The sequence below is a fragment of the Procambarus clarkii genome, chromosome 48 (genome assembly GCF_040958095.1).
Source record: "Procambarus clarkii isolate CNS0578487 chromosome 48, FALCON_Pclarkii_2.0, whole genome shotgun sequence".
NCBI lineage: Eukaryota > Metazoa > Arthropoda > Malacostraca > Decapoda > Cambaridae > Procambarus > Procambarus clarkii.
The window spans coordinates 4,297,155-4,322,154 of NC_091197.1; the positions used below are offsets into that span (position 1 = coordinate 4,297,155).

Genomic DNA, 25,000 nt, shown 5'->3' on the forward strand with positions numbered 1-25,000 from the left:
CACTCAGGGAGCCAATCAGGGAGCCACTCAGGGAGTCACTCAGGGAGCCACTCAGGGAGCCAATCAGGGAGCCACTCAGGGAGCCACTCAGGGAGCAACTCAAGGAGCCACTCAAGGAGCCACTCAGGGAGCCACTCAAGGAGCCACTCAGGGAGCCACTCAGGGAGCCAATCAGGGAGCCACTCAGGGAGCCACTCAATAAGTCACTCAGGGAGCCACTCAGGAAGCCACTCAGGGAGCCACTCAGGGAGCCACTCAGGGAGCCACTCAGGGAGCCACTCAGGGAGCCACTCAGGGAGCCACTCAGGGAGCCACTCAGGTACTCTGCTGACCTGATCTCTCAACTAAAACGTCTCATTGTGAAGGTCATGGTCTCCAACGTACAAAATAGAAAGTACTATGACACATAGTGTGTCACCCATATCCACGTTTTCTATGTACTGGTAGGTTAGGCGGGTTGTTTGGGTTCGTACGTGTCTGGTCATTTTGAGCGCGGCCGCTCCTGATCACGGCTGGCCGTCAACTGAGCTCCCGATTGATGAAGATCAAGCCACTCCCCCACCTCTGCCTGTGCCAGAGGTGGCACGGGCATGAATAGCCCGTAAGTGGAGGCTGTTTGAAGCCATTACCAGTCCCAGTAGCTGGTACTGTAGATCTGGGGATGAATGGGGTCTGGAAAGTGGGAGAGTCAGAAGGATAGTCTCCACTTACGGGCTATTCATGCCCGTGCCACCTTTTGGGTGGCTTAATCTTCATCAATCAATCAATCAAGGATAGTCTGGAGAGGAAGCTTCGGCGTCGCAGAGAGTAGAGCCCGGGCTCAACCCAGCAAGGGCGAAGATTTTTGGATAGAGAACAGGGTCATTTGACCAGACCACACACTAGAAGGTGAAGGGACGACGACGTTTCGGTCCGTCCTGGACCATTCTCAAGTCGATTGTGACTTGATTCACAATCGACTTGAGAATGGTCCAGGACGGACCGAAACGTTATCGTCCCTTCACCTTCTAGTGTGTGGTCTGGTCAACTTACTTTAGCCACGTTATTGTGACTCATCGCCTGCAGAGCAGGGTCAAGCTCACTGCACAAAGCACTAGGAATGAGGAGTGACAAAAGGGCCAAGCAGCAGCCAGAAGTCCTTGTTTAATAGTTCACTACAGTATCACTATCTCAGGGGCCCCACAGGGCTCTATTTTTTCCTGTTCTTCGGGTACTTGTTGTGGCTTGGTGTGTGTACCTGGGTGTCCACAGGCGACAGTGTAGGGTATCGTGGGAGACCCTCGACGATACTCCGCGGTAAGTCGAGGGTGATCGTCTGGCCATTTCTGAAAGCGGAGTATCGACCTGTGGTTGTGTCCACAATGCCAGGTCCGTCGTGACCCTCGACCATGGGCGTACGTACCCACCCGGTGAGGCGTCGAGACTGTATCTTGGGAGCCATACTCATCTTCGCCGGAGTGACCCTCGACCATGGGCGTACGTACCCACCCGGTGAGGCGTCGAGACTGTATCTTGGGAGCCATACTCATCCACGCCGGAGTGATCCTCGACCATGGGCGTACGTACCCACCCGGTGAGGCGTCGAGACTGTATCTTGGGAGCCATACTCATCCACGCCGGAGTGACCCTCGACCATGGGCGTACGTACCCACCCGGTGAGGCGTCGAGACTGTATCTTGGGAGCCATACTCATCCACGCCGGACTGATCCTCGTCGTCCACGTGCTCGTCTGAAGATGCGTAGTCCTCTTCGTCCTGTGTCGCCAGTATTCCTGCTTTCTTTATGTTATGTACCGCTGTCAGCGTCCGTCTGGGTGTCCGCACTTGTCGTCCGTGGAGCGTCCGTCTGGGTGTCCGCACTTGTCGTCCGTGGAGCGTCCGTCTGGGTGCCCGCACTTGTCGTCGTCCGTGGAGCGTCCGTCTGTGTGTCCGTACTTGTCGTCGTCCGTGGAGCGTCCGTCTGTGTGTCCGTACTTGTCGTCGTCCGTGGAGCGTCCGTCTGTGTGTCCGTACTTGTCGTCGTCCGTGGAGCGTCCGTCTGGGTGTCCGCAGTTGTCGTCGTCCGTGGAGCGTCCGTCTGGGTGTCCGCAGTTGTCGTCGTCCGTGGAGCGTCCGTCTGGGTGTCCGCACTTGTCGTCGTCCGTGGAGCGTCCGTCTGGGTGTCCGCAGTTGTCGTCGTCAGCCGCGGGCCATCGGTCTGGGTGGCTGCAACTCCATAATCAGTCACAGGTGCCAGTACAGGCGCAATGCCATTTGTTTCCAGCAGCCCGTTCACTGTTATGGTGAACAAGTTGTGATCTTTTGAACAAATCCACAAGGGCCGTGATGAGGGTTCGAACTTATGCCCTGGATAATGCCAGACGCTGCCTTAGTCGACTAGGCCACGACATGGTAAAACAATTGCAACCGGGAATTCCAATGACTTCACACGGATCCTGCAGCCTCTCCGAGACACAAACCAGGGACTTACACAATTTTCCCCATGCACTCGGGCCCGGCTGAGGTTTATTTGGTCGTCCAGTCCAAACGGTCGTAGTCTACATCTGGTTTATGGAAGGGAGGCTCGGGAACTGGTCAGGTCCGAGGTCGAGGGTCGCGACGACTTGCCTCTGGGTGGTCGGTGGTCTTCTCTTGAATCTTCTTCAGTTCCTCCTTCCTGTTTGTGCAGAGGAAGGCTGAGCTCCCAAGACGTGACCGGATATATAGGTTATAGCATCGAGCTCTTCACTGATTGGCTGATATTTCACCTTTCCATCAATTATTGTTAACTTCAATGTCACCTTTCGCCATTGGCTTAGATATGATCTTTTGATCGCCCACCATCTTTTTTTTAATTAGAATACAGTATCTATAGTTGCTTTGGATGGAAGTACACAATATTATTTTGAAAAAGTCTATGTTTGGTACTATTAATTCCGTGGAGAGCCCGAGATAGAAGACAACAACCACCCTAACATTTCCAAGGCCTATTATAATGCCTATATGTATTAAATTAGGCCTATGATTGCGTATGATGGGCCTATTAATTATTTTTAGGGATAGGATAGATATGGTTAGGCTGCAGGCGATGAGTCACAATAACGTGGCTAAAGTATGTTGACCAGACCACACACTAGAAGTTGTTGTTTAAGATTCCCTACTCAGAACAATAAGTTCCAGTAGCACGGGCTATGGTGAGCCCGTAATCACACTAGAAGGTGAAGGGACGACGACGTCTCGGTCCGTCACACTAGAAGGTGAAGGGACGACGACGTCTCGGTCCGTCCTGGACCATTCTCAAGTCGATTGTGATGAGGAAGTAGATGCAGTCAGTATGGTTAGGATGTTAGGCTAAAGGCTAGTCTGATTTCTCTTGTGCCTTTCGGTTTCCAATTGTTCAAAATGTGTACTTATTTGCGTACAATTTATTTTGCGTACTTAACTGAAAGCGTGTTTGTACATGTCATCCATGGTAGCATAACGTTCTATCATCTTTAAATGATCGGTTGACAAATGTATATATATATTATCTTATGTTTCAAAAACCTTTTGTGGAGTTCAAAATAGTACTGAAACGTGAGTCTATTAAAGACGCTGGATCAGGTGTAGGGAGTGTAATGGAGAGTCAGTAGAGAGTCACATATACCTGAGAGTGGTGGAGTATCTCCCGGTGTGCTCTTTGTGTGAGAGCATGTGTGTGGGGCCTCCTGGCTTGTAGGTGTGTGTGGGGGAGGGAGGACCAGGCCTGACACGCCCTGCATGGCTCTCTCTTTCTCTCTCTCTCTCTCTCTCTCTCTCTCTCTCTCTCTCTCTCTCTCTCTCTCTCTCTCTCTCTCTCTCTCTCTCTCTCTCTCTCTCTCTCTCTCTCTCGCTCTCTCTCTCTCTCTCTCTCTCTCTCTCTCTCTCTCTCTCTCTCTCTCTCTCTCTCTCTCTCTCTCTCTCTCTCTCTCTCTCTCTCTCTCTCACACACACAGGATGAGGGAAGACCCCCACCCCCCACACACCTGCATACTCTCACAGCACAGAAAGACTCGCCAGCATGGAAAAGCCCCAGAAATTGACTGTCCTTAGCATGGTACAGGATTATCACCACACACTCCCCTGGAACAGAACCAGCAACACAATAAAAAAAATATGAATAAAAAACTTTGTATACCACATATGTCAGACCAATCCTGGAGTATGCAGCCCCAGCATGGAGTCCATATCTAGTCAAGCATAAGACTAAACTGGAAAAGGTTCAAAGGTTTGCCACCAGACTAGTACCCGAACTGAGGGATATGAGCTACGAGGAGAGACAACGGGAATTAAACCTCACGTCACTGGGAGACAAAAGAGTTAGAGGGGACATGATCACCACATACAAGATTCCCAGAGGAATTGATAGGGTAGATAGGATGGGATATGAGGACAAGGATCTGGGATATGAAGACAAGGAGCTGGGATATGAGGACAAGGAGCTGGGATACGAGAACAAGGAGCTGGGATATGAGGACAAGGAGCTGGGATATGAGGACAAGGCGCTGGGATATGAGGACAAGGAGCTGGGATATGAGGACAAGGCGCTGGGATATGAGGACAAGGAGCTGGGATATCAGGACAAGGAGCTGGGATATGAGGACAAGGAGCTGGGATATGAGGACAAGGAGCTGGGATATCAGGACAAGGAGCTGGGATATGAGGACAAGGAGCTGGGATATCAGGACAAGGAGCTGGGATATCAGGACAAGGAGCTGGGATATGAGGAAAAGGAGCTGGGATATCAGGACAAGGAGCTGGGATCTCAGGACAAGGAGCTGGGATATGAGGAAAAGGAGCTGGGATATCAGGACAAGGAGCTGGCATATGAGGACAAGGTGCTGGGAGGCGAGTTCCTTGTTTACCTCCGAAAAAATTATCCTAATATCCACTGACTTTCGCATGTCCTGATGATGTTTTCCAGTGTGGTTTTGTGTCTGAATGTGCGTGTGAGTGTGAGTGCGTGAGTGCACACCTGCAACTTGTTTCACTTCTACAAAAGACAGATGAACGTGCTCGCAATTCTTGCCCAACTACCAGCGCGGAAATTGGATAAAAATTGCCTAATTCCTCCGGCATGCGACTGCCTAACTGTCGCCTGCCCGAGCCTCAGTCAGGCCTACAAATTGGGTAAATATAGATTCAGAAAAGACCTGGGTAAATACTAGTTATTTGGAATAGGGTTAGAGATTTATGGAATCAATTATAAAGTTACATAATATACGTGTCATCGCTGGGTTGTTTCAAACGTAGGTTGGACATATATATATGAATGAGTTTGGGTGGATATAAATACTAGCTGCCTCGTATGGGCCAATAGGCCATCTGCAATGTCGTATATTCCTATGTTATTATGTTCTGTTAACACAGTTCACTGCAAAGACATCGTGGTCTTACATACACGTGGGCTTCTGTTGTCAAACTAACAGCGAATTTAGAGTTAATTAAGGCCATTAAGCTGAACTGAACCAGGTCTAAGAACCGCGTCTCGTTTTCAGACCAGCTTTGGGGAATAGCAGCATCAATCAAGCTGTTTGGTCGTGTAGCATCTTGAAGTGCCTCTGGGTCTCTGGTGATCAGAGTCTTGGCACATTAAGCGGGTCGACTCAGTTTGGTAAAAGAAGTTCTTGTGTCGGTTAATGTTTATGCAGCATGTGTCGGTTAATGTTTATGCAGCATGTGTCGGTTAATGTTTATGCAGCATGTGTCGGTTAATGTTTATGCAGCATGTGTCGGTTAATGTTTATGCAGCATGTGTCGGTTAATGTTTATGCAGCATGTGTCGGTTAATGTTTATGCAGCATGTGTCGGTTAATGTTTATGCAGCAAAATTGATCTTCGTCTCAACCGGAGATGATAGAGGCTTTGAACCAGGATGCTCACTACTCATAGGAATGATCTCAGTGTTACAGTTAAGCGACAGTCTGATTGATCAACCACCTTGGTAACTCAGTTTTCATTGGTGAGGTGAGCAGGTGGGAGAACTGAACATCTAGTGGGCCATTTTGGGTAAGCAGAAATGGCGCTGTGGGATGAACCAAACGTCGAGTTAAGGGGCCTAAATGAATGCTCATTCAGATATTAGTTTACTTACAGGTTGGTCAGTAAGGTGTTATGGTGACTGTAATAACTTGGTGGAGTTGATCGCCTTTAAGCCCAACACCTCACTAAGACAAGTAAACAAGACAACTGGACAACGATTAAGAACCGGGAACAAAGTGAAAGAAAGCCAAACAAGGACAAAAATAATTAAATAAGTCACTTTATCAGAAACAAAGAAATACTTTAATCCAGTTGAAGTTAGTTTAACTATATATACGAAGTTTCCAAAATCCTCAAATGAATTTAATTTGCAGATTAGCCATAATTTTAAAATCTCGTGACGCCATCCTATAATTTAGTTCTAGAGGCCGCGATCTTAGTAGAGTGGGATGGCTTAAAGCAAGCAAAGGTGTCTAAATGAAAAAAAATTAATGCTCACTTATTCTAATCTTAAAGTTACTGTGTGTGCTTCTGATATCTGACATTATAGCCAGAACATGTGAACTACTCGCTATATTGGCATATAACGGAGTGGCAACGAATTCTTTACACTTTACCCTGGAAACACAAACCGAAACTGTCTCTATTTTCCGCTTGTTACAACTTGTAATAAAGTTGTTACATCTTGGTTTAACGTGTTTATGACGTATTAGAACGTTGTTACAACTTGCTATATTGGTTGTTATAACTGGTTAGGAAGTGTTAAAACTTGTTCGAACGTTGTACCAACGTCGTACTTTCGGTGTGTGATTGGCGGGTAACGCATTCCGATGGTAATATTTATAATGGCGTATCTTAAAAATAATTGTTGGAAAAAAATAGATTTACATATATTTACGTGAAGGGTCACCATCTTTCTAGTGGTCTCCATAGGAACAGGAAGCCGGTGGCTTGTCAAAGCTCTTCCCCATTGTGCATTAAGTATTTTGTCTAAGTAGATTTTGAATTGATGTCTTGGTATTATGGGTAGGGGTTTCCATGGGTGAAAACAATTGATGTCTTGGTATTATGGGTAGGGGTTTCCATGGGTGAAAACAATTGATGTCTTGGTATTATGGGTAGGGGTTTCCATGGGTGAAAACAATTGATGTCTTGGTATTATGGGTAGGGGGTTCCATGGGTGAAAACAATTGATGTCTTGGTATTATGGGTAGGGGGTTCCATGGGTGAAAACAATTGATGTCTTGGTATTATGGGTAGGGGGTTCCATGGGTGAAAACAACATTTCCTGTTTTCTGTCCTACATTGTGGCTTGTTGAAGCCGTTGCCCTCTTGTGGGCGTTACATTTGACCTTTTAAAGATGTGATCTGGATTAATATCCTCCAACTTGTTGAGTAATTTAAAGGTCTCGATAAGATCAGACCTGTCTTGCCTGGTTTGCAGTGTCGCAAGACCTCTCGCCCTCCGCTGTTCCTGGTGTGAAGGTCAACTTAGTTCTCTGATGAGTTTTGTTACCTTCCGTTGAACTTTCTCCAAGGTAGATATGTCCTTGGGAAGGTAAGGTCTCCAAGCCTGGAGACCTTACCTTCGAAAAGGTGCTTATCTTAACATACTAAGAAGGCATGATCAACCATACTAAGAAGGTTAGGTGAGGTCAGTGTTTTCTATGAAGATTTTCAAGGTATACTAAAATATTCACAATCAATTAGTATGTCACATATGCACTTATTAAAAAAGCCAATATTGACTATAAGCAAGTGCGAGAACGGGTTGGAAAATAGTCCAGATGGGGACGCGCCCGAGACTTGTACACTTGAATAATTACTTTATCTTTCTTAAAGTCAAAAGTTCTTTTGACTATTCCTTAGAATGTTTTTTTTTTTTTTTACCGCAGCTCCCACTTGTGCAACTTTCAGCGACTGGTGGATCTTAGCTCCTGGGTTCCTTTCTTCACCAATCTACTGCACGACTGTACTGCTAATGTGGCCTTTGGTAATGTGCATTATATATATATATATATATATATATATATATATATATATATATATATATATATATATATATATATATATATATATATATATATATATATATACAGTTTCCCCTTTCACAGCCGGGTTCGTTCTTGACTCATAGTCTGGAATCCCGGGTTCGAATCCCGGGCTGGACAGAAATGGTTGAGCGCATTTCCTATGACCTAATGACCTGTTCACCTAGCAGTAAGTAGGTACCCAACAGTTAGTCAGTTTGTTGTGGGTTTACATCCTTTGGTAGTTCAGTAATTCGACCTTGAGGGACCTCGATATAAGCTTAACGTGTATAAATACACTCTGACTGCCTGTCCCCGAACACAAACAATTAATAATTAATTAATTAAATTTAATAATCTTGAGCAAGCTTTGTTTTTCTATAGTTTCCCATCGAGACATTTTCTCAATAAGTGCATCCATTTTCTATACAGGTAAACCTCATTCATAACGTTTGTAAACAATACAATTTCGCGCCCCCTAGTAGATATATTTAAAACTTCTTAGCAAACATAGATTCACTCCTTTTAGTTGAGTGACCATAGACGAAGGTGTGTCATGGAGTAAGATAGAAGAGAGGCGAGAGGAAGGGTTAAGAGAGGAGATAAAGGTGTGTGGTGGAGCGTGTAGTGTGCGCAACTCTCCATAGATGGCGCGGGGGGGCGGTGAGAGGAGCCACAGTGGTGACGGCATCAGTGGCGAGTGGTGAGGGCATGTTGCCTGCGCTCCTCTTTTATCTCTATTACCTGCGTCGGTAGGAAGTGATGGAAGGTCATTTTACCCCGGGATACACATAAGGATTGTACACGATGCCCACCGGCAGCTGGAGCTTCACTCCGCCAGCTAGACGTCGCTTTGAAAGGGTAAGTTGAACGCGTGTGTGTGTGTGTGAGTGTGTCTCTCCACACTAGTTCTCAGCAGTAGAAAGACCTTTAACAAGTACTCTCTCCTCGCCTCACACACACTCGCTTGCTTTTCCGCGTGAATAGTTAGCAGGTGCGGAGCGAGACGTCTCGTTAGGACATGGAGGAGGTGGTTTCGTGGGTTGACAGGTGGTTTCTCCCACCTGACAGTCCAGATGGCTCTTTGCCAGGACCTGGTCCAAGGGGGCTTCACCACACACCTCGGAATGTACAGGTAGTTTAAACCGTGTATTTATCCACATATTCATTAGAAGAGGGAGGGGCGGGGGGCTAGAATATTTTGTGAAGCTGTCAGCTGTGTTGAATGTCTCGTATGTCAACACAAACTGATTTAAGTATTATTCATAGTCCGAAAAAAAATATATCAATGTTAATATTTTGTTCGTTAATCACACCGATTATAAATATATTCATAGTATATATATATATATATATATATATATATATATATATATATATATATATATATATATATATATATATATATATATATATATATAATATGTATATTACACATTTTCTAATACGTCATCCAGACACGTTAGGCGTACGATTTATCATATGAAAAACTGAATTGCATTTTCAGTATTTTTATTCATTAATCGCACCGATACATCACTATTCCAGTGCTCGCGCAGAAAAAAAATATATATTTCTGAAATAAATGGCTTTGTACCCATGCCAGGTTCAGTGGCCTGAATCTTGTATGCAAAACTTAGACCCTGTGTCGTGTTGCTAAGCTAACCAGTTTTGTCATATTATGCTGTACGCTGTGCCCTCTTGAGATAAAAAGCTTTCTTGTGATATATTTTTGTTCATTTATTTTCGTTCATCATATAGCGCATATCAATTTGGGTTCTAGATACGAGTGTCGATAGTGTTCTTGATGCGAGTGTCGACCGAGGTTACAGGGTTAGGTAAGATTTTGAGGCTGGATAAAAATGTCGTGTACTTGATCACACTAAACTCAGTTTCCTAAAACCCATGGCGGGAGTGAGTTGAATTTCTTAACGTCCATTGAGTTGGTTTTTGATCTTGTGCTGAATATGTCTGGCCATCACGTTCAGACAGACTGTGGTACAGCCACATTACGTCTTAATTGACTGGTACAGCCACATTACGTCCAAACAGACAGTGGTACAGCTACGTTATGTCCAGATAGACTGTGGTACCGTCACATCTGTTTTTGACGTGATATCTGTACCAGCTGTGTCGACTGCGTTCTCTCGAGGCTTTTCTACGTTGTAATGAACAATAACAAAACCCTTATCATATTAAACATCCACATAACTCAGATTGCAAATTATACCCAGTTATTTCTTGTGACAAATCGTTGACTGTGAATTAATGACACATCACCAGCGATGTTAACGTGGATTCATTCAAACCAAACAGGTTCGGTCGGTTTTTAGGCACACTTGATAACCCAATGTGCAACGAAATCTTCACACCAGTCGTGTGTGATCGTTTTAATGTTGATGCTCTTTTTCTTGTATAGACATATCGCCAACTCTGTGCATTGTTGCAGGACGGTACAGTACATATATTTTCGTCCTGGTGTATATAGCCTACGGTAGTATCTTCGTACGGGGTACAAAATACACTCTTAAATATCAGTTTAACTGTATATTTTTTGGTTTTGCGAAAATGTGTTAATTCATTAGGTTAATAGATTGAAGAACATTTAGCTAATGTCTTTAAGACTGATAGTTATATGATTATAAGATTATGGTTGTTCTTGAAACTTTGTAGCTGATTGGTCTCCCCGTTGTTGGGAATAGGAAGCCTCTTCTGCTGAGCCCAATGATAACCTTTTCCCAGGATGCACATGGCAACAGGCGCCTAACTCTCGGTACCTATTTACTGCTTGGTGAACAGAAGCATGAGGTATAAGGAAACTTACTGAAACATCTCATCTTCTCTCCTCCACTGCGCTACAGGACCCACTACATGTTCCACCAAGCTTGATGCAGATATGAACTATCGTCAGAAGACTCACTTATCAGTGACGCGAGATAATTTTTGATATCGCCTTTTTTTGTCATAACGTCATAGAATGTTTCATTAAGTTTAAGCGTTAGTTTAGTCATTTATTATGCACCCCATACCCATCCCGTGGACGGTGGTGGGAAGGGTTACAGAGCCATGGGGTTCAGGAGCCAGATTCACGAAAGCACTTACGCAAACACTTACGAACCTGTGCATCTTTTCTCAATCTTTGACGGCTTTGTTTCCAATTATTAAACAATTAATGAGCTCGGAAGCACCAGGAGGCTGTTTATAACAATAACAACAGTTGAATGGGAAGTTTCATGCTTGTAAACTGTTTAATAAATGTAATCAAAGCCGTCAAAGAGTGAGGAAAGATGTACAGGTTCGTAAATGCTTGCGTAAGTGCTTTCGTGAATCTGGCCCCAGGAACTTCGCTCTGCAGTTCGTTTGGCAAAACTAGTAACAATTTTGTGAAGCTAGTTACACAATTTTCTTTTTCTTTTAGACAAATGCTTGTGCATATATCAATAGTCTTTTTTTATGTGACAAGTGACTCAAGAAGTGGTCTACACCAGTCTATACAGGCAGTTTACATCTGCGGTGAGTTATACAGTTACTAATCCTGCTACACACCCACCCAACTGGACGGCAGCTTGATTCATTCTGTATTTACTATCTTCTGGTTTAGGGCTTCTATCCCTCTTAACTATTATTCTTGCATCAGGGTTTAGTTGAAAGAGGAGTTCTCCAAAAGTCTTGTTCGTTTTTCAAGGTGAAGAAAAAAGTGAATTACTATAGAATGTATTACACTTATTATACAATTGCACTACGTTTCGAACCTACATGGTTCATTCTCAAGTGATAAGAAATTACAGATCTCGTTAGATTTATACCAGTTCGGGGTCAGGTGAGAAAACAAGTAGAATAAAGGAAAGGCAAGGGGATAAATAGAGGAATAAATAGGGGGATAAATAGGGGATAATAGGGGACGAAGCACATATAATGATTAATCAGGTGTAATAGGCCTATTATGTTGAGCAGTGTCTTCTGTGTTGGCATCGTTATGTTCCGGTCTTGTTCTTACTCTCATGGTGGGTAGAGTAAATAGTTCCGTAATTTGGGTGTTCATGGTAGGTTGTTATATTCTTATGTGAATTGCTTCAAGAATTTGTAATCTTCTTACATCTTGGGTTTTGTCTATTATACAAGTGTTTTTATTCAGCATTTCTCTTGTTAGGGTGATGTCATGGGCTTGTCTCATGTGATTCCTGGGGGCCCCGGATTGAAGATGACAGGTCAAACGCCTCGTCAGCTTGGTCGACGTCATTCCTATGTACTTAGATTGAAGGTTACATCCTTCGTGGAGGCAGGTGTACATGTATACAACGCTTGACTGCTGTAAAGAGTTCTCCGTCGGCTTCGGGCTGTTTTTAATGAGGAGATCGGTAGTCTTCTTTGTTTTATAGAATATGATCAGGTCTATGTTTTGGTTAGGAATAGTGCTTTTTACTCCTTTACGAATTATTTCTTTCATTATTCTTTCTTCTTTTTATGTTCACTGGGCATAGTTGATTTGTAATAAAAAATCCCCTTGCTTTACCTTTATTCTACTTCTTTTTTCACCTGACCCCGTACTTTTATAAATCTAACGAGATCTGTAATTTTTTATCACTTGAGAATGAACCATGTAGGTTCGAAACGTTGTGCAATTGTATAATAAGTGGAATACATTCTATAGTAATTCACTTTTTTCTTCACCTTGAAAAACGAACATGACTCTTGGAGAACTCTTCTTTCAACTAAACCCTGATGCAAGAATAATAGTTAGAGGGATAGAAGCCCTAAACCAGAAGATAGTAATACAGAATATGCTGTCATATTCAATGAGACATATATATGTCTCATTGAATATGAGACATATATATATGTCTCATATTCTATATTCTGAGACATAGAGTCTCATATATATATATATATATATATATATATATATATATATATATATATATATATATATATATATATATATATATATATATATATATATATATATATATGCACCGGATATGCATGAATCGCTACGGACCTCCACCAGAGTTTCCTCTGGCTTCATATAATCTGGCCAGGCATATAATACAATATATATTAGTATATTTTGGTAGCAGTCTTTCTTGTAAACATGTTAAATATGACCGAAAAAGTAAGATTAATAATTCTAACACGAATTTTCTCAATATTTCTTATGTTTCTTTTTACTGTCGATGGTAATTGAATAATCAATGGAAAAATACTAGAAATAAAAATGATTTTTTGAGAATTGATTTTTCAATTACCCTCGACAGTAAAAATAAGAAATATTGAGAAAATTCGTGTTAGAATTATATATATATATATATATATATATATATATATATATACAGTTAACATAGTTGACATAGTTAACGACATCATCAAGAGGAGCCTCACCACAGCTGGATGCCCAGCTGAAAGAGAGCCCCGTTACCTAACGCCCCGTAACTCTGATGCTCTTATTGGTCGCCCGGATGGTATCACAGTGAACCCCTGGAAGAATGGCAAGCAGTTGGTATGGGACTACACGTGCGTATCAACCCTGGCTAACACCTACATTAACCTCAGTGTTGCACAACCAGGTGGCGCTGCCACCCACAGGGAAGCAGCCAAATCCCGTAAGTATAGAGAACTGGATCACCACTACAATTTTGTCCCCATTGCTTCTGAGACACTCGGCGCCTGGGATAAAAGTGCTACCAGTTTTTTGAAGGAACTGGGTTCTAGGCTCATTGAAACAACAAGGGACCCAAGAGCTGCAAGCTTTCTTTTCCAGCGCCTCAGTGTGGCGATACAGAGGGGAAATGCGCACTGCATCCAGGGTTCCTGCCCGGCATCTGAGGAGCTGGAGGAACTCGAAAACCTATGATAACCATCTTTGTAACCCATATGTAACTCCTTTTTTGTAACAAAGTTCAAATAAAGTAAATATATATGTGTACATACAAAAGAATGGGGGTGGTAGGAGAAGATAATATTAGTGTTCAGTGAGAAACCACAAGGTCTCCTCTGAATACTTTTTATTTTCTTCTCCGAGGCTATGGGTCCCCACACTGGCACCAGAGGTGGTACCCTCACAAACTTTTTTATATATACATATATATATACACACATATATATATATATATATATATATATATATATATATATATATATATATATATATATATAAATTATTTTTTTTTACCGTACTAAAGCGTTCAAATCTCTCAACACCGATTCTAGTTTGTCCCGAAAATCATTATATATTTCATTAACCATTACTTGCGTACCTGTGTATGTGTCCTTAGAGAGCGAAGGAGTTAAAGAATGTTATTCTTTACATTTCTTTAATTTAAAAAAAATGCAATTACGCTTTTTTGATAAATTTCTGTACCGTAAGTCATATCTTGATTATTATGTAATTGAAAAGAAGATTAGAATAACGTTTCGGAAGAAAAGACGCCGTTTGGACAGATTTCAATCTTGATGTAAGAAGCTCTCGTCTGTAACCTCATGTTATCTTATAGGTGAGGCTGTAAAAGTGGGTCCTTGAATTTACGAACTAAATGCACCATTCAACATCTTTAATAAAGGCGTAGTTGTATTTATAATTAACTTTTTAGTTTACACAGAAATGAAAAAAAACAAAAACAAAGAAATAGTAATTGTCGAGCACTTGTCATATTAACAGCCTAGCATTGATTTTATTAATTATATTTGATATAATGATTTAGCTTGTAGAAATTTCAAGATCATTATTAATTTCTATCAAGAAAAACATTATAATGATAGCCCGAGACCGATCATTATAATTATACTTCATGTAATGATGATCTAGTTCACAATAATTTTAATTATAATTATCCAATTATGTAAGAATGCGGCAATATGGCCTAACTCTAATAGTTATAATTATTAAATATGCACTGTAACAAAAAAGACAATGGCCATTATGTAATATTGAATACATAATTTTTTTGGCGGCGGTATTTAGGTTTATTTTTTTTTTTTACTACACGGAGAGGTTTACAGTCCAGTACAGTAGTCTACAGTATTCTTTGTAACCGAAGGCGTTAATGCAATTATGTGCTTATGGTAATAAGTTAATAAGGCTAGAGATCGTCAATAATCAAGTGTTTGTACTATGTAAAGTTTTAAGCTTATTTATTACAGCTTAGAATAAATTATTTATTATTGTAACTTGAAAGTGATAATGCCCAAAGTCATTCGAACTAGATATTAAACATAATTTATTAGTGGTTTATGTTTTCAAGGGTTCTGTAGTTTCTAGTCTATTCCTAGTTCTAATTCCTAGTTCCTAGTCTGTAGTTCCAGTGGTTTAGCGAGGTTGGTTACAGTCCGTCCTCGTTAGGTTTCCCAACGTTAAGAAACGGTTAAAAGTGCCCTTATCCTAACCTCAGCCCGTCCTCCTAGGGTTTGGTCACTACTTGTCTGACCCACACAACCTCACAAAAATGTTGTGAGGGACGCGCAAATTCTGATAATTTATAGTCTGGGGATTTAGTGGAGGAAGGAACGCTTGTGGTCAAGGGGCCAGATTCACGAAAGCACTTACGCAGGCACTTACGAACGTGTACATCTATCCTCAATCTTTGACGGCTTTGGTTACATTTATTGAACAGTTTACAAGCATGAAAACTTCCGAATCAACTGTTGTTATTGTTATAAACAGCCTCCTGGTGCTTTGGAGCTTATTAACTGTTTAATAATTGGAAACAAAGCCGCCAAAGATTGAGAAAAGATGTACAGGTTCGTAAGTGCTTGCGTAAGTGCTTTCGTGAATCTGGCCCAAGGACTTTACAGTTACTACCGGACATGTCAGCCGTGTAAGTCAAGTTTTCTTGCTGTAGGTAGTTCACACCGTCAAACTATGGGTTGAGTGCGAGGTGCACGATATGCAAATTAGCTTGAAGATCATTCGTGGTCCAGTACCTGAGCCCGTTACATAACTACCATTTCTGCGACCTTACTCACAGGTGGGTATGGTGGGGCGGTCTTTAATAAACTAATTAAAAGGAGCTTTACACTAGGAGCGAGCGCAGTTGCTAGATTCTATATTTAACACCAGTTGCAGGGCTATTAATTAGATAATTATTTCGTTGTTGTCTGCGATTCGATAACGGCACATTCCAGAGGGAAAAAAAGGGGGGTAATGTATTATGTTTGCTTTTACTTTTGTTCACAACGTACATATATAGTTGATAAATAGCCGAACCCAACATGTAAAGGAAAGCGACGAGGTTTCGACCGTCCTTGAACCCCCTTATCGTGTCGCAGTTGATATGCGACTTACATAAGGGTCCAGCACGGGCCGAAACCTCGTGACCTTATTTACATATATGCGGGTTGGGTTATTTATTTTCAGTTCCGTTATTGTGCCATATTATCTGTATCTGGTCGATGTTTATATGGGATGCCGTGAGAATACAGCTGGTTCCTGGTTTTCGTTACGTTGGAATGAAAACATTGTCTGACTTTGTCTGACGTTGTACTGAACAGATTAGTGATTTATGTTTTCAAGGGCGTTCCTAGTGGTTTAGCGAGGTTGGTTACAGACAATGTTATAAAACATTGACAACGTTCAGTACTGACTTGTTTATCAAATCTAAACTTACATTCTATACATTCGTTACGAAATAGACGTAAAAGCTCTTGGTTTGGATACGTCTGAAGCCGTTACAGCTTGAGCTATATTTGACGTCTTTGTTCACGTATGTATCTAAAATAATAGGTATTTGGGAGCTGAAGCTGAAATAGATGTATTGAGGTATAAATCCACACAAAGGGATGAGGTAGCTCAGCCTGTTCAGTACAACGTGTTCATATATGTATTTACACACAAACAACATATTTGTTAATTATTCTGGGTGATAAACATACACAGTACATTTATTTGCATGCATTACATACTGGAAGAATTATTTCTTCTTGTACACATGCAATATTATACCAAACGAATATACAGATAGTTCTATAACTAAGTACAGATACATAGACATAAATAATAATATGGAGGTTACTAATAGACATTCAGACAGCTTCCCGCCACTTACGCCTGAGCCTGCACATGTCTCATTTTTGCTTTGTATGTGTTTCATAGTTGAAACGCAATCAGTACATATCAACTCCTGTGGTCTTGTGGGGAATTATTTGTCCAGTTCATCGGCCACCTCGTTGAGCACTATTCCAACATGAGATGGAATCCACATGACTTTCACGTTGTGTCCTTTCAGGTTTATCTCAAACTTTTTCTTACTATCCTCAACTATGGACGTGAAGATTGGATTTCCACTGTTTAGTGAATCACGTGCTCTTCGGCTATCGACAAATACGAAAATATTTTTCGTCTTGGAAGCTGCGAGGTTGACATTACACCTGATGTTTCTGTTCACCTGCTATTAACTGGGTACCTGGGAGTTAGGCTACTTGCAGCTGCGTCTAATAGCCTAGTTAACCAGACCACAAGAGTTTCCAGATTTGAATTGCTGAAATAGTTGCTAAAGGATTGGATGCTAACGGATTGTAAGTTGCGATTTTGTCTTAAAGTAGCCAATATTTTGTTTAGTGATTGATATGGTTTTAAGAGTAATGCATTTTAATACATGGAGAACAGTACATGATTTTAATAGTTTTATTATTATCACTGCAAGTATTTAATAAAAAATTGCTGAGAACTTACCAGTATTTACTGCTTGAAACATAATTATAGATGTGTTGTCCATCCACGTCTTCTCAACTGAAGATTAACAAGGTCATCTTTTGCATCCACAACCTCATTCTTGTATACTGCAGTGATATTTTACCATAGACATGGGTGTTTGAAATTGTGAGTAACAAGTCTCGTTTTATTCAAGAAATATTACGATAGTGCTAAGAAGTAATATTACAAATCGCATGGAATCACAACATCAACATGAAGACATTAACATAACCCCGGAAAAAAATGGGTTCAGAACAGGGCGCTTCTGCCTCTTACAATTGCTAGATCACTATTAAAGAGTGCTGGGGAGACGGGACACCACGAGCATAGCTCTCATCCTGTAACTTCACTTAGGTAATTACTATGACATGGCCTTAGGATCCATTGGCCACAAGCAAATGCCAGATGTAATATACACAGACTTTGCAAATGCTTTCGACAAATGTGATCATGGTGTTATTGCGTACAAATTGCGCGCAAATGGAATTACAGTACTGGCAAAGTAGGGAGATGTATCATTAATTTCTGAACAGAGAAGCCTGAGTGTAATAGTTAACATGACCCTGAGAGCGCGCAAAGATCCTCTACTGCTAGAAACCACTCTATAAAACATCTAAATTATTGGGACCGATTAAAAGTTCTAAATCTGTATTCTCCAGAGCGCAGGCGAGAGAGATACATAATAATCTACTCGTGGAAAATATTAGAGGGGCTGGGTCCAAATTTGCACACGGAAATAAAATAGCCCCATTGATATGAAGTACGATAACATGAAGGGCAAAGATTTTTCAACACTCTCCCGCTACACATAAGGGGCATAATTGGCCGGCCTATCACCTTGTTCAAGGCCTATATAAAGAGACGCCTGACTGGTAAGTTTGTACAAGAGGCATATATGGCAACCTGGTGTAGATATATAATGAAAAATGCTTACCCATACCGGAGCTCGCAACGCGTCATTAATACTAAACGCCAAGTTATCATCTTTATGGCAGCATCAAAGCTTTGAAAACTAAGTAGCTAATTATATTTTAATCATTGTCAACACATTTGTAGAGGTTACTGTGTGGCATGCTACATTAGCGGACCTGCACTATATAAGGGTGGCGAGCGCTGCATAAGCAACCACCTTCCCAAATATTAAAACAAGCTGTCACAGAGTATTACATTTTTTTTAATAAATTTCAGTTCCTGTAAGACTCAGGAACGTGACTGGAGATCCTTGAGCTGTAATACAATCCAGGAAAGATGTCATCTTAATCTCATCAGAAACATGTAGATCTTGAAACCTAGTTTGGAGGTAATTGTAACATTTCGTTTTTTTTTCAAGTGTTAGGGGATTGTTGACCAGACCACACACTAGAAGGTGAAGGGACGACGACGTTTCGGTCCGTCCTGGACCATCCACAATCGACTTGAGAATGGTCCAGGAGGGACCGAAACGTCGTCGTCCCTTTCACCTTCTAGTGTGTGGTCTGGTCAACATACTTCAGCCACGTTATTGTAACTTATTGCCTATAGGGGATTATTGCGAGTTACCGTATATATTTTTAATACAAAGCTGTTTCAGAAGTTTCTCTTCTAGTTTCGTAATGGCAAAATTCGGGGGTGGGGAATAAATTATACCTAATTCGAGAACTGAGGCATTTATGCTATAATTTTTGTGACCATATTGTTTGTGTTCAGCAAGATCTGTACAAGATGTTATAGAAATAGGCTACAGCTACACGCCAGGCTATATTTAGTCTGTGCCTCGGGTGTCGCGTGTTGAGAACACGCTTCTTGTAGCCTTAAAGTTTCATCGAGAGTTTTGTCATCCTATTAATAATGACGTGTTTTTGGTGTTCTACATTAGCTCGGAAAGCTTTTTGAAAGCGTAATATTTTCGTTTATACAGTGGAAGGGAAGGGAATTGTCAGGGGGAAAGCGCCAAGCCATTGCGACTATATAGCACTTGGAAGGGGGGTCAGGATAAGGATGAGGGATGGGACGGGGGGAAGGAATGCGGCCCAACCACTTGGACGGTCGGGGGATTGAACGCCGACCTGCATGACGCGAGAGCGTCGCTCTACCGTCCAGCCCAAGTGGTTGGGGATTAATACATTGGAACATGTGTTCGAGTGTGGACCTATATAATTTAATTGCTAAATTACAGTTCTTGGTGCTTGTCTCAGCTGGTCTATTGATCCATTTGTGTGGTGTGTGAGGCTATCAGGTAACAGGATTATTTCTTGTTTTTATATTTAATGACTGTGTTTCCATTTCTTAAATAGCCTTTCTTCTTAAGTCTCCAAGAAACAAATGTGTTAGGCCTCGTGGGACACAGTACAGGTGTTTTAGGCCTCGTGGGGCACAGTACAGGTGTTTTAAGCCTCGTGGGGCACAGTACAGATGTTCTAAACATCGTGGGACACAGTACAGATGTTTTAGGACTCGCGGGACAGAATACGGATGTTTTAGGCCTCGTGGGACACAGTACAGGTGTTTTAGGCCTCATGGGGCACAGTACAGGTGTTTTAGGCCTCGTGGGGCACAGTACAGATGTTTTAGGCCTCGTGGGGCACAGTACAGATGTTCTAAACATCGTGGGACACAGTACAGATGTTTTAGGTCTTTTGGGGCACAGAATAGATGTTTTAAGCATCGTGGGACAGAGTACAGATGTTTTAGGTCTAGTGGGGCACAGTACAAATGTTTTAAGCATCGTGGGACAAAGAACGGAAAGGAAAATTAACGCTTGTAATCTCTATTGGCCGTTGTATAGTCGGCGTTCCATATTATATTTTATAAGCACATGGCTGTTAAACTAATGTGGTCCTTAAACACGATACACTTGCGGTGTATGAAATTCAGCTGGGCTACAGACTGGTGAGTTTGCTAGGACGCTCCACTGACGCCAGGGAGTGCGTATCAACAGGGCAGGTACTGGAGTATGTAAAAACGGGAGTATGTTTTATGAGGACATGTATTAACCTAGATTCTTGGCGTGCCGCTGGTACCTGCATTGTTAGAATACACAGTACCCTCATGGTTGTGTCGTGGGGTATGTCGTGACACGCGCGTCTGTCAGTTAGCTTATGTTCATGCTCACATTTGTGTGTGTGTGTGTGTGTGTGTGTGTGTGTGTGTGTGTGTGTGTGTGTGTGTGTGTGTGTGTGTGTTTCCGCGAGAGTGCCAGGAATGAAGTACCTCAAAGGGAAAAGAGAAGCAAAATCAATTTAAAAAACGACATAACATATGAAGCAAAGACTTATCTTAATATGGCTATGTAAGAATTTAGGCCGACAACACTAATGATAACGGCAATGAAACTGAAGATAGGGAAAGACCCATTTGTAGAGAATCGAGAATGACAACGAAATGTGAGAATTTCCCCAAGAGCCTCTAGGTAATGTCGTCACACTAACGGCTGGGGAAGTGAATGAACTGAGAGGGGGGCGGGGGGATGGTGATAAGCTATGCAAGCAGCACTGAACGACTTTGAGATTACTGGAGATGAAGTAAGAGGAGGCACTTGCTCGGTCTGGGCACCTCTGAGGTTGCGAGACCAAGCAGGATCTTGCCGTGTATACTAAGAAGGGCAGCTGAACTGTTGGACGGGCCAGGATACTTTGATTTACATGAAGTTGCCAGAAACAAAGAGAGGCAGGCTGGGGGTAGAAATAGCCTAAGCTACTCTATCCCTTTGAGATGTATTTCTTTCATATCTCATATAAAGATACTTGAACATGACTTGAAAGAGAGGCACCAGAATAAGCTGTAAGATAAACAAATCCACAAGGGCCGTGACGAGGGTTTCGAGTCTACGTCCGAGAGTATCCCAATTTCTTGTGGATTTGTTCATTTGATACATCACGCTATTGTGATCTCTGAGTGTAGCTGTAAGATAGTCAATGTAGTGCGGATATATAAAAAGGGAAACAAACAAGAGGGCTGAACTTCAGACTTGTGTTGCTACTTGCTCATGCAAGGCCTACATTGCAAGGTTGATGGAAACGTCCTTAAGAGAGAGGTTAGTAGAACAAGTGAAGAGAAGTGCTTTTATAACACAATACCAGCATGGGTGCAGAGATGGCAGTTCTTGCCTCACAGCTTTGATAGAATTTATTGATCGGGCGACAGAGATCAGACAAGATAGACTGCATGTTCCTGAACTGTCAGAAAGTCTTTGACGCAATACCCCACGTGAGACTAATGTACACGATGACCAAACCACACATTAGAAGATGGTGAGACGACGACGTTTCGCTCCGGCCTGGGCCATTATCAAGTCGTGTGATGATTAACAAGTCAGATCTTCAGCCACGTTATTGTGACTCATCGTCAGGTTAGTGCACAAGTTTGAGAAGCGGGGAGGAGCGTCAGGGAAGGGTCTACCCTCATAGTAGGGGTCCCCAAACTCACTCTAGCATACCTAGAGTGCGTTTAGGGAGTTCTACTCCCCGAGCCCGGCCTGAGGCCTGGCTTGACTTGGGATTACTTGGTCCAACAGGCTGTTGCTTGGAGCGGTTTCCCTGTGGTTAATGGTGTACAGAAGCATCAGGTGTCGCTACAAAAGGAATGACTTAAGAGTGGTGAGGTGTTAACAACAGCGATCATGGTAGGGTCTCTTGGTACAATTGGCTTCGTTCCCGACTCATAATCAATGATCCTGGGTTCAAATCCCGGGCGGGACACTAGTGGTTGGGCGTTTTATAATGACCTGGCCTCAGGCCAGGCTGAACGTGGCTTTAAAACCATTACTTAATTATGGCTTTACTTATACTTATACTCGTATACATGTCTAGCTGAGCAAGGGAGGTGGGCGTCCTGGGCCGGGGTTCATCAAACACTTACGGAACCTGTACATCTTTCTTAGTCATGGTGGATGTGTTTACATGTATTTAACAATATAGGAGGTCGGAAGCGCTACGAGGGAGTTTAGAGCACTAACAACCTTGGCTTGTTTCCAAGCTCGTAAACTGTGTAACAAGTGTATATAACGCTGTCGTGATTGAAAAAGATATAGAGGTTTCGTAAATGGTTGCGTAAATGTCTAATGGATTCTGGTTCTGCTCTCTCTTTTTTATATGGATGGCGTATGAAACTGTTTGGCATGGATCCCACACCAAGCTGTTCACCTAGCTGTAAATAGTTACCTGCGAGTTAGACAGCTGCTACGGGCTGCTTCCTGGGGGTGTGTAACAAAAAGGAGGCCTGGCCAACGACCGGGCCGCGGGAACGCTAAGCCCCGAAATCATCTCAAGATAACCTCTCAAGTTAACCTGTTCTCTCAAATGATACACCGTATTTCGACGCCAAAGTTCCCCAACGGACAAATCATAGCGTGCTATGAACCATAGTCTCACAACCAGCTATGCGTGGTTCGATTATATTAGGTTAGGCTCATGCGTTTTAATACACCGTTTTTTGTCCGTTGTAGCAGGTGTAGTAGGCGGGCTGGCTACGCAGTGTTACACACAGGCGGCAACACAATACCCGCATTAGCCCCAAACACATCAAGTATTGTAATTGGGAACACACAGCAGGCCCCAAGAAGGGTAGAAGAGGAGGCAGCCTCTATAGACAGTTCCAAATGTAGATAGGACTACGACGCAGCAGGAAAGGATTGAGAGTTTGGATCCAAGAGCTGAAGTTCAACTCCCGGTAGCGCAGATAGTTGAGTGCACGCACACACACACGCACTTTCTCCCCCAGTTCAGTGCCCGAGACGCCTCTTGTACGCTGTGTCACCAGATTGCAATAATTTTAACCTTTGTCACAAGTTCAGGTTTTACAGGTTGTAAAACCTGGCCGTAAACGAGGTTTTGTTGAGACTGTGTGTGGTCTGTTCCCTGTGGTCCCTCCCAGGAGTACCCTTCCAGAGGGCCCCTTCCAGGAGTCCCCTTCCAGTAGTCCTCTTCCAGAGGGCCCCTTCCAGATGCTCCCTTGCAGGAGGTCCCTCCCAGGAGTCCTCTTCCAGGAGTCCTCTTCCAGGAGTCCTCTTCCAGGAGTCCTCTTCCAGCGGGCCCTTTCCAGATGCTCCCTTGCAGGAGGTCCTTTCCAGGAAGTCCTTTCCAAGAGGACACCCCCTCCCACCACGAGGTCCGTACTGGGTCCGTACTAAGGTGCTGGGATATAAGGACATTAAGGTGTTGGGATATGAGGACATTAAGGTGCTGGGATATGAGGACGGAGCAAGGAATGGTGCCCAGCCACTTGTCTCACCGGGAGATCGAACGCCAACCTGCAAGAAATGAAGCCGTCGCTGTACCAATCCAATTTACTAAGCTGTCTAATAATTTACAATACGGTGTCGGATCACCTGCTACTCAAGGCTTGTTATCTCCATTGGAATGTCTGTCTTTAATGTTTATGTCGCCTATAATATACAGTATTTATAGTTTCAAATTGTCGGATACAAGAATCCTGTTGATCAGATGTTTAATGAAGGTGAGTTACAGCTCCTGCGCTGTGGAAAAATACGAAAATATAACAGAAACCACATATAAAGCTCAGTCAAATCACATCACAGAATGAAAATCAATACACAAAATTTGATTATGTCCGAAGACCTGACTTCAACAGAACACAATTAAGCAGCTGTCACAGCTGGTACTTGACAGGTTGGATAACCAGAACCTTTCAAACAAGAGACGCTATACGAATGATGATACTTTTCAAGACACAAGTGCTCTCTAGAGTGGAGTTTTGTTGCACTCTAAGAGCCTTTGAGAGCCGTCGATATTGCTGACCTGGAGTAAGTGCAGAGTTCCTTTACTGCTAGAATCCACTCCATAAAACTCTAAATTATTGGGACCGCTTTAAAATTGAAAATATATATTTCCTAGAATGCAAGCATAATGATACATAATTTACATTTGGAAAATAGTAGAGGGGCTGGGTCCCAAACCTGCACACAGAAATAACATCACATGAGACCAGGAGGCATGGCAGGATGTGCAGAATACCCCCGTTGAAGAGCAGAGGTGCAACAGGTACTCTGAGAGAGAACTCTTATCAACATCAGAGGCCCGAGACTGTTCAACACGCTTCCACTACACATAAGGGACATAACTGGCCGACCCCTCACAGTGTTCAAGAGAGAACTTGACAAACACCTCCAAAGGATACCTGATCAACTAGGCTGTGATTAATACCACCAACCAGGCCTGATTGGTGGTATTAATCACCAGACTAGACCGCGGGGACACTGATCCTGGGAACCATCGCAAGATAACCCTAGGCCAGTGATTAACAACTCCCCAGAAAGCATTCCACAACAGTTGACTAACTCCAGGGTACCTCTTCACCTCTACATGTACAAA

The 25,000-nt window shown here is 42.6% G+C and overlaps 1 protein-coding gene across 1 annotated transcript in view; it reads right to left on the minus strand.

The window, feature by feature from the left end:
- Positions 1-25,000, minus strand: part of LOC123764639 (uncharacterized transmembrane protein DDB_G0289901-like) — a 33,461-nt gene that overhangs the window by 6,808 nt on the left and 1,653 nt on the right. The window contains exons 2-3 of the mRNA XM_069302452.1: positions 1,824-2,204; positions 1-332 (exon numbers count right to left, since the gene is read on the minus strand). The exon at positions 1-332 is cut by the window's left edge and continues 623 nt beyond it. Of these exons, the coding sequence (XP_069158553.1) occupies positions 1-332; positions 1,824-2,204 (713 nt within the window). The remainder of the gene's footprint in view (positions 333-1,823; positions 2,205-25,000) is intronic.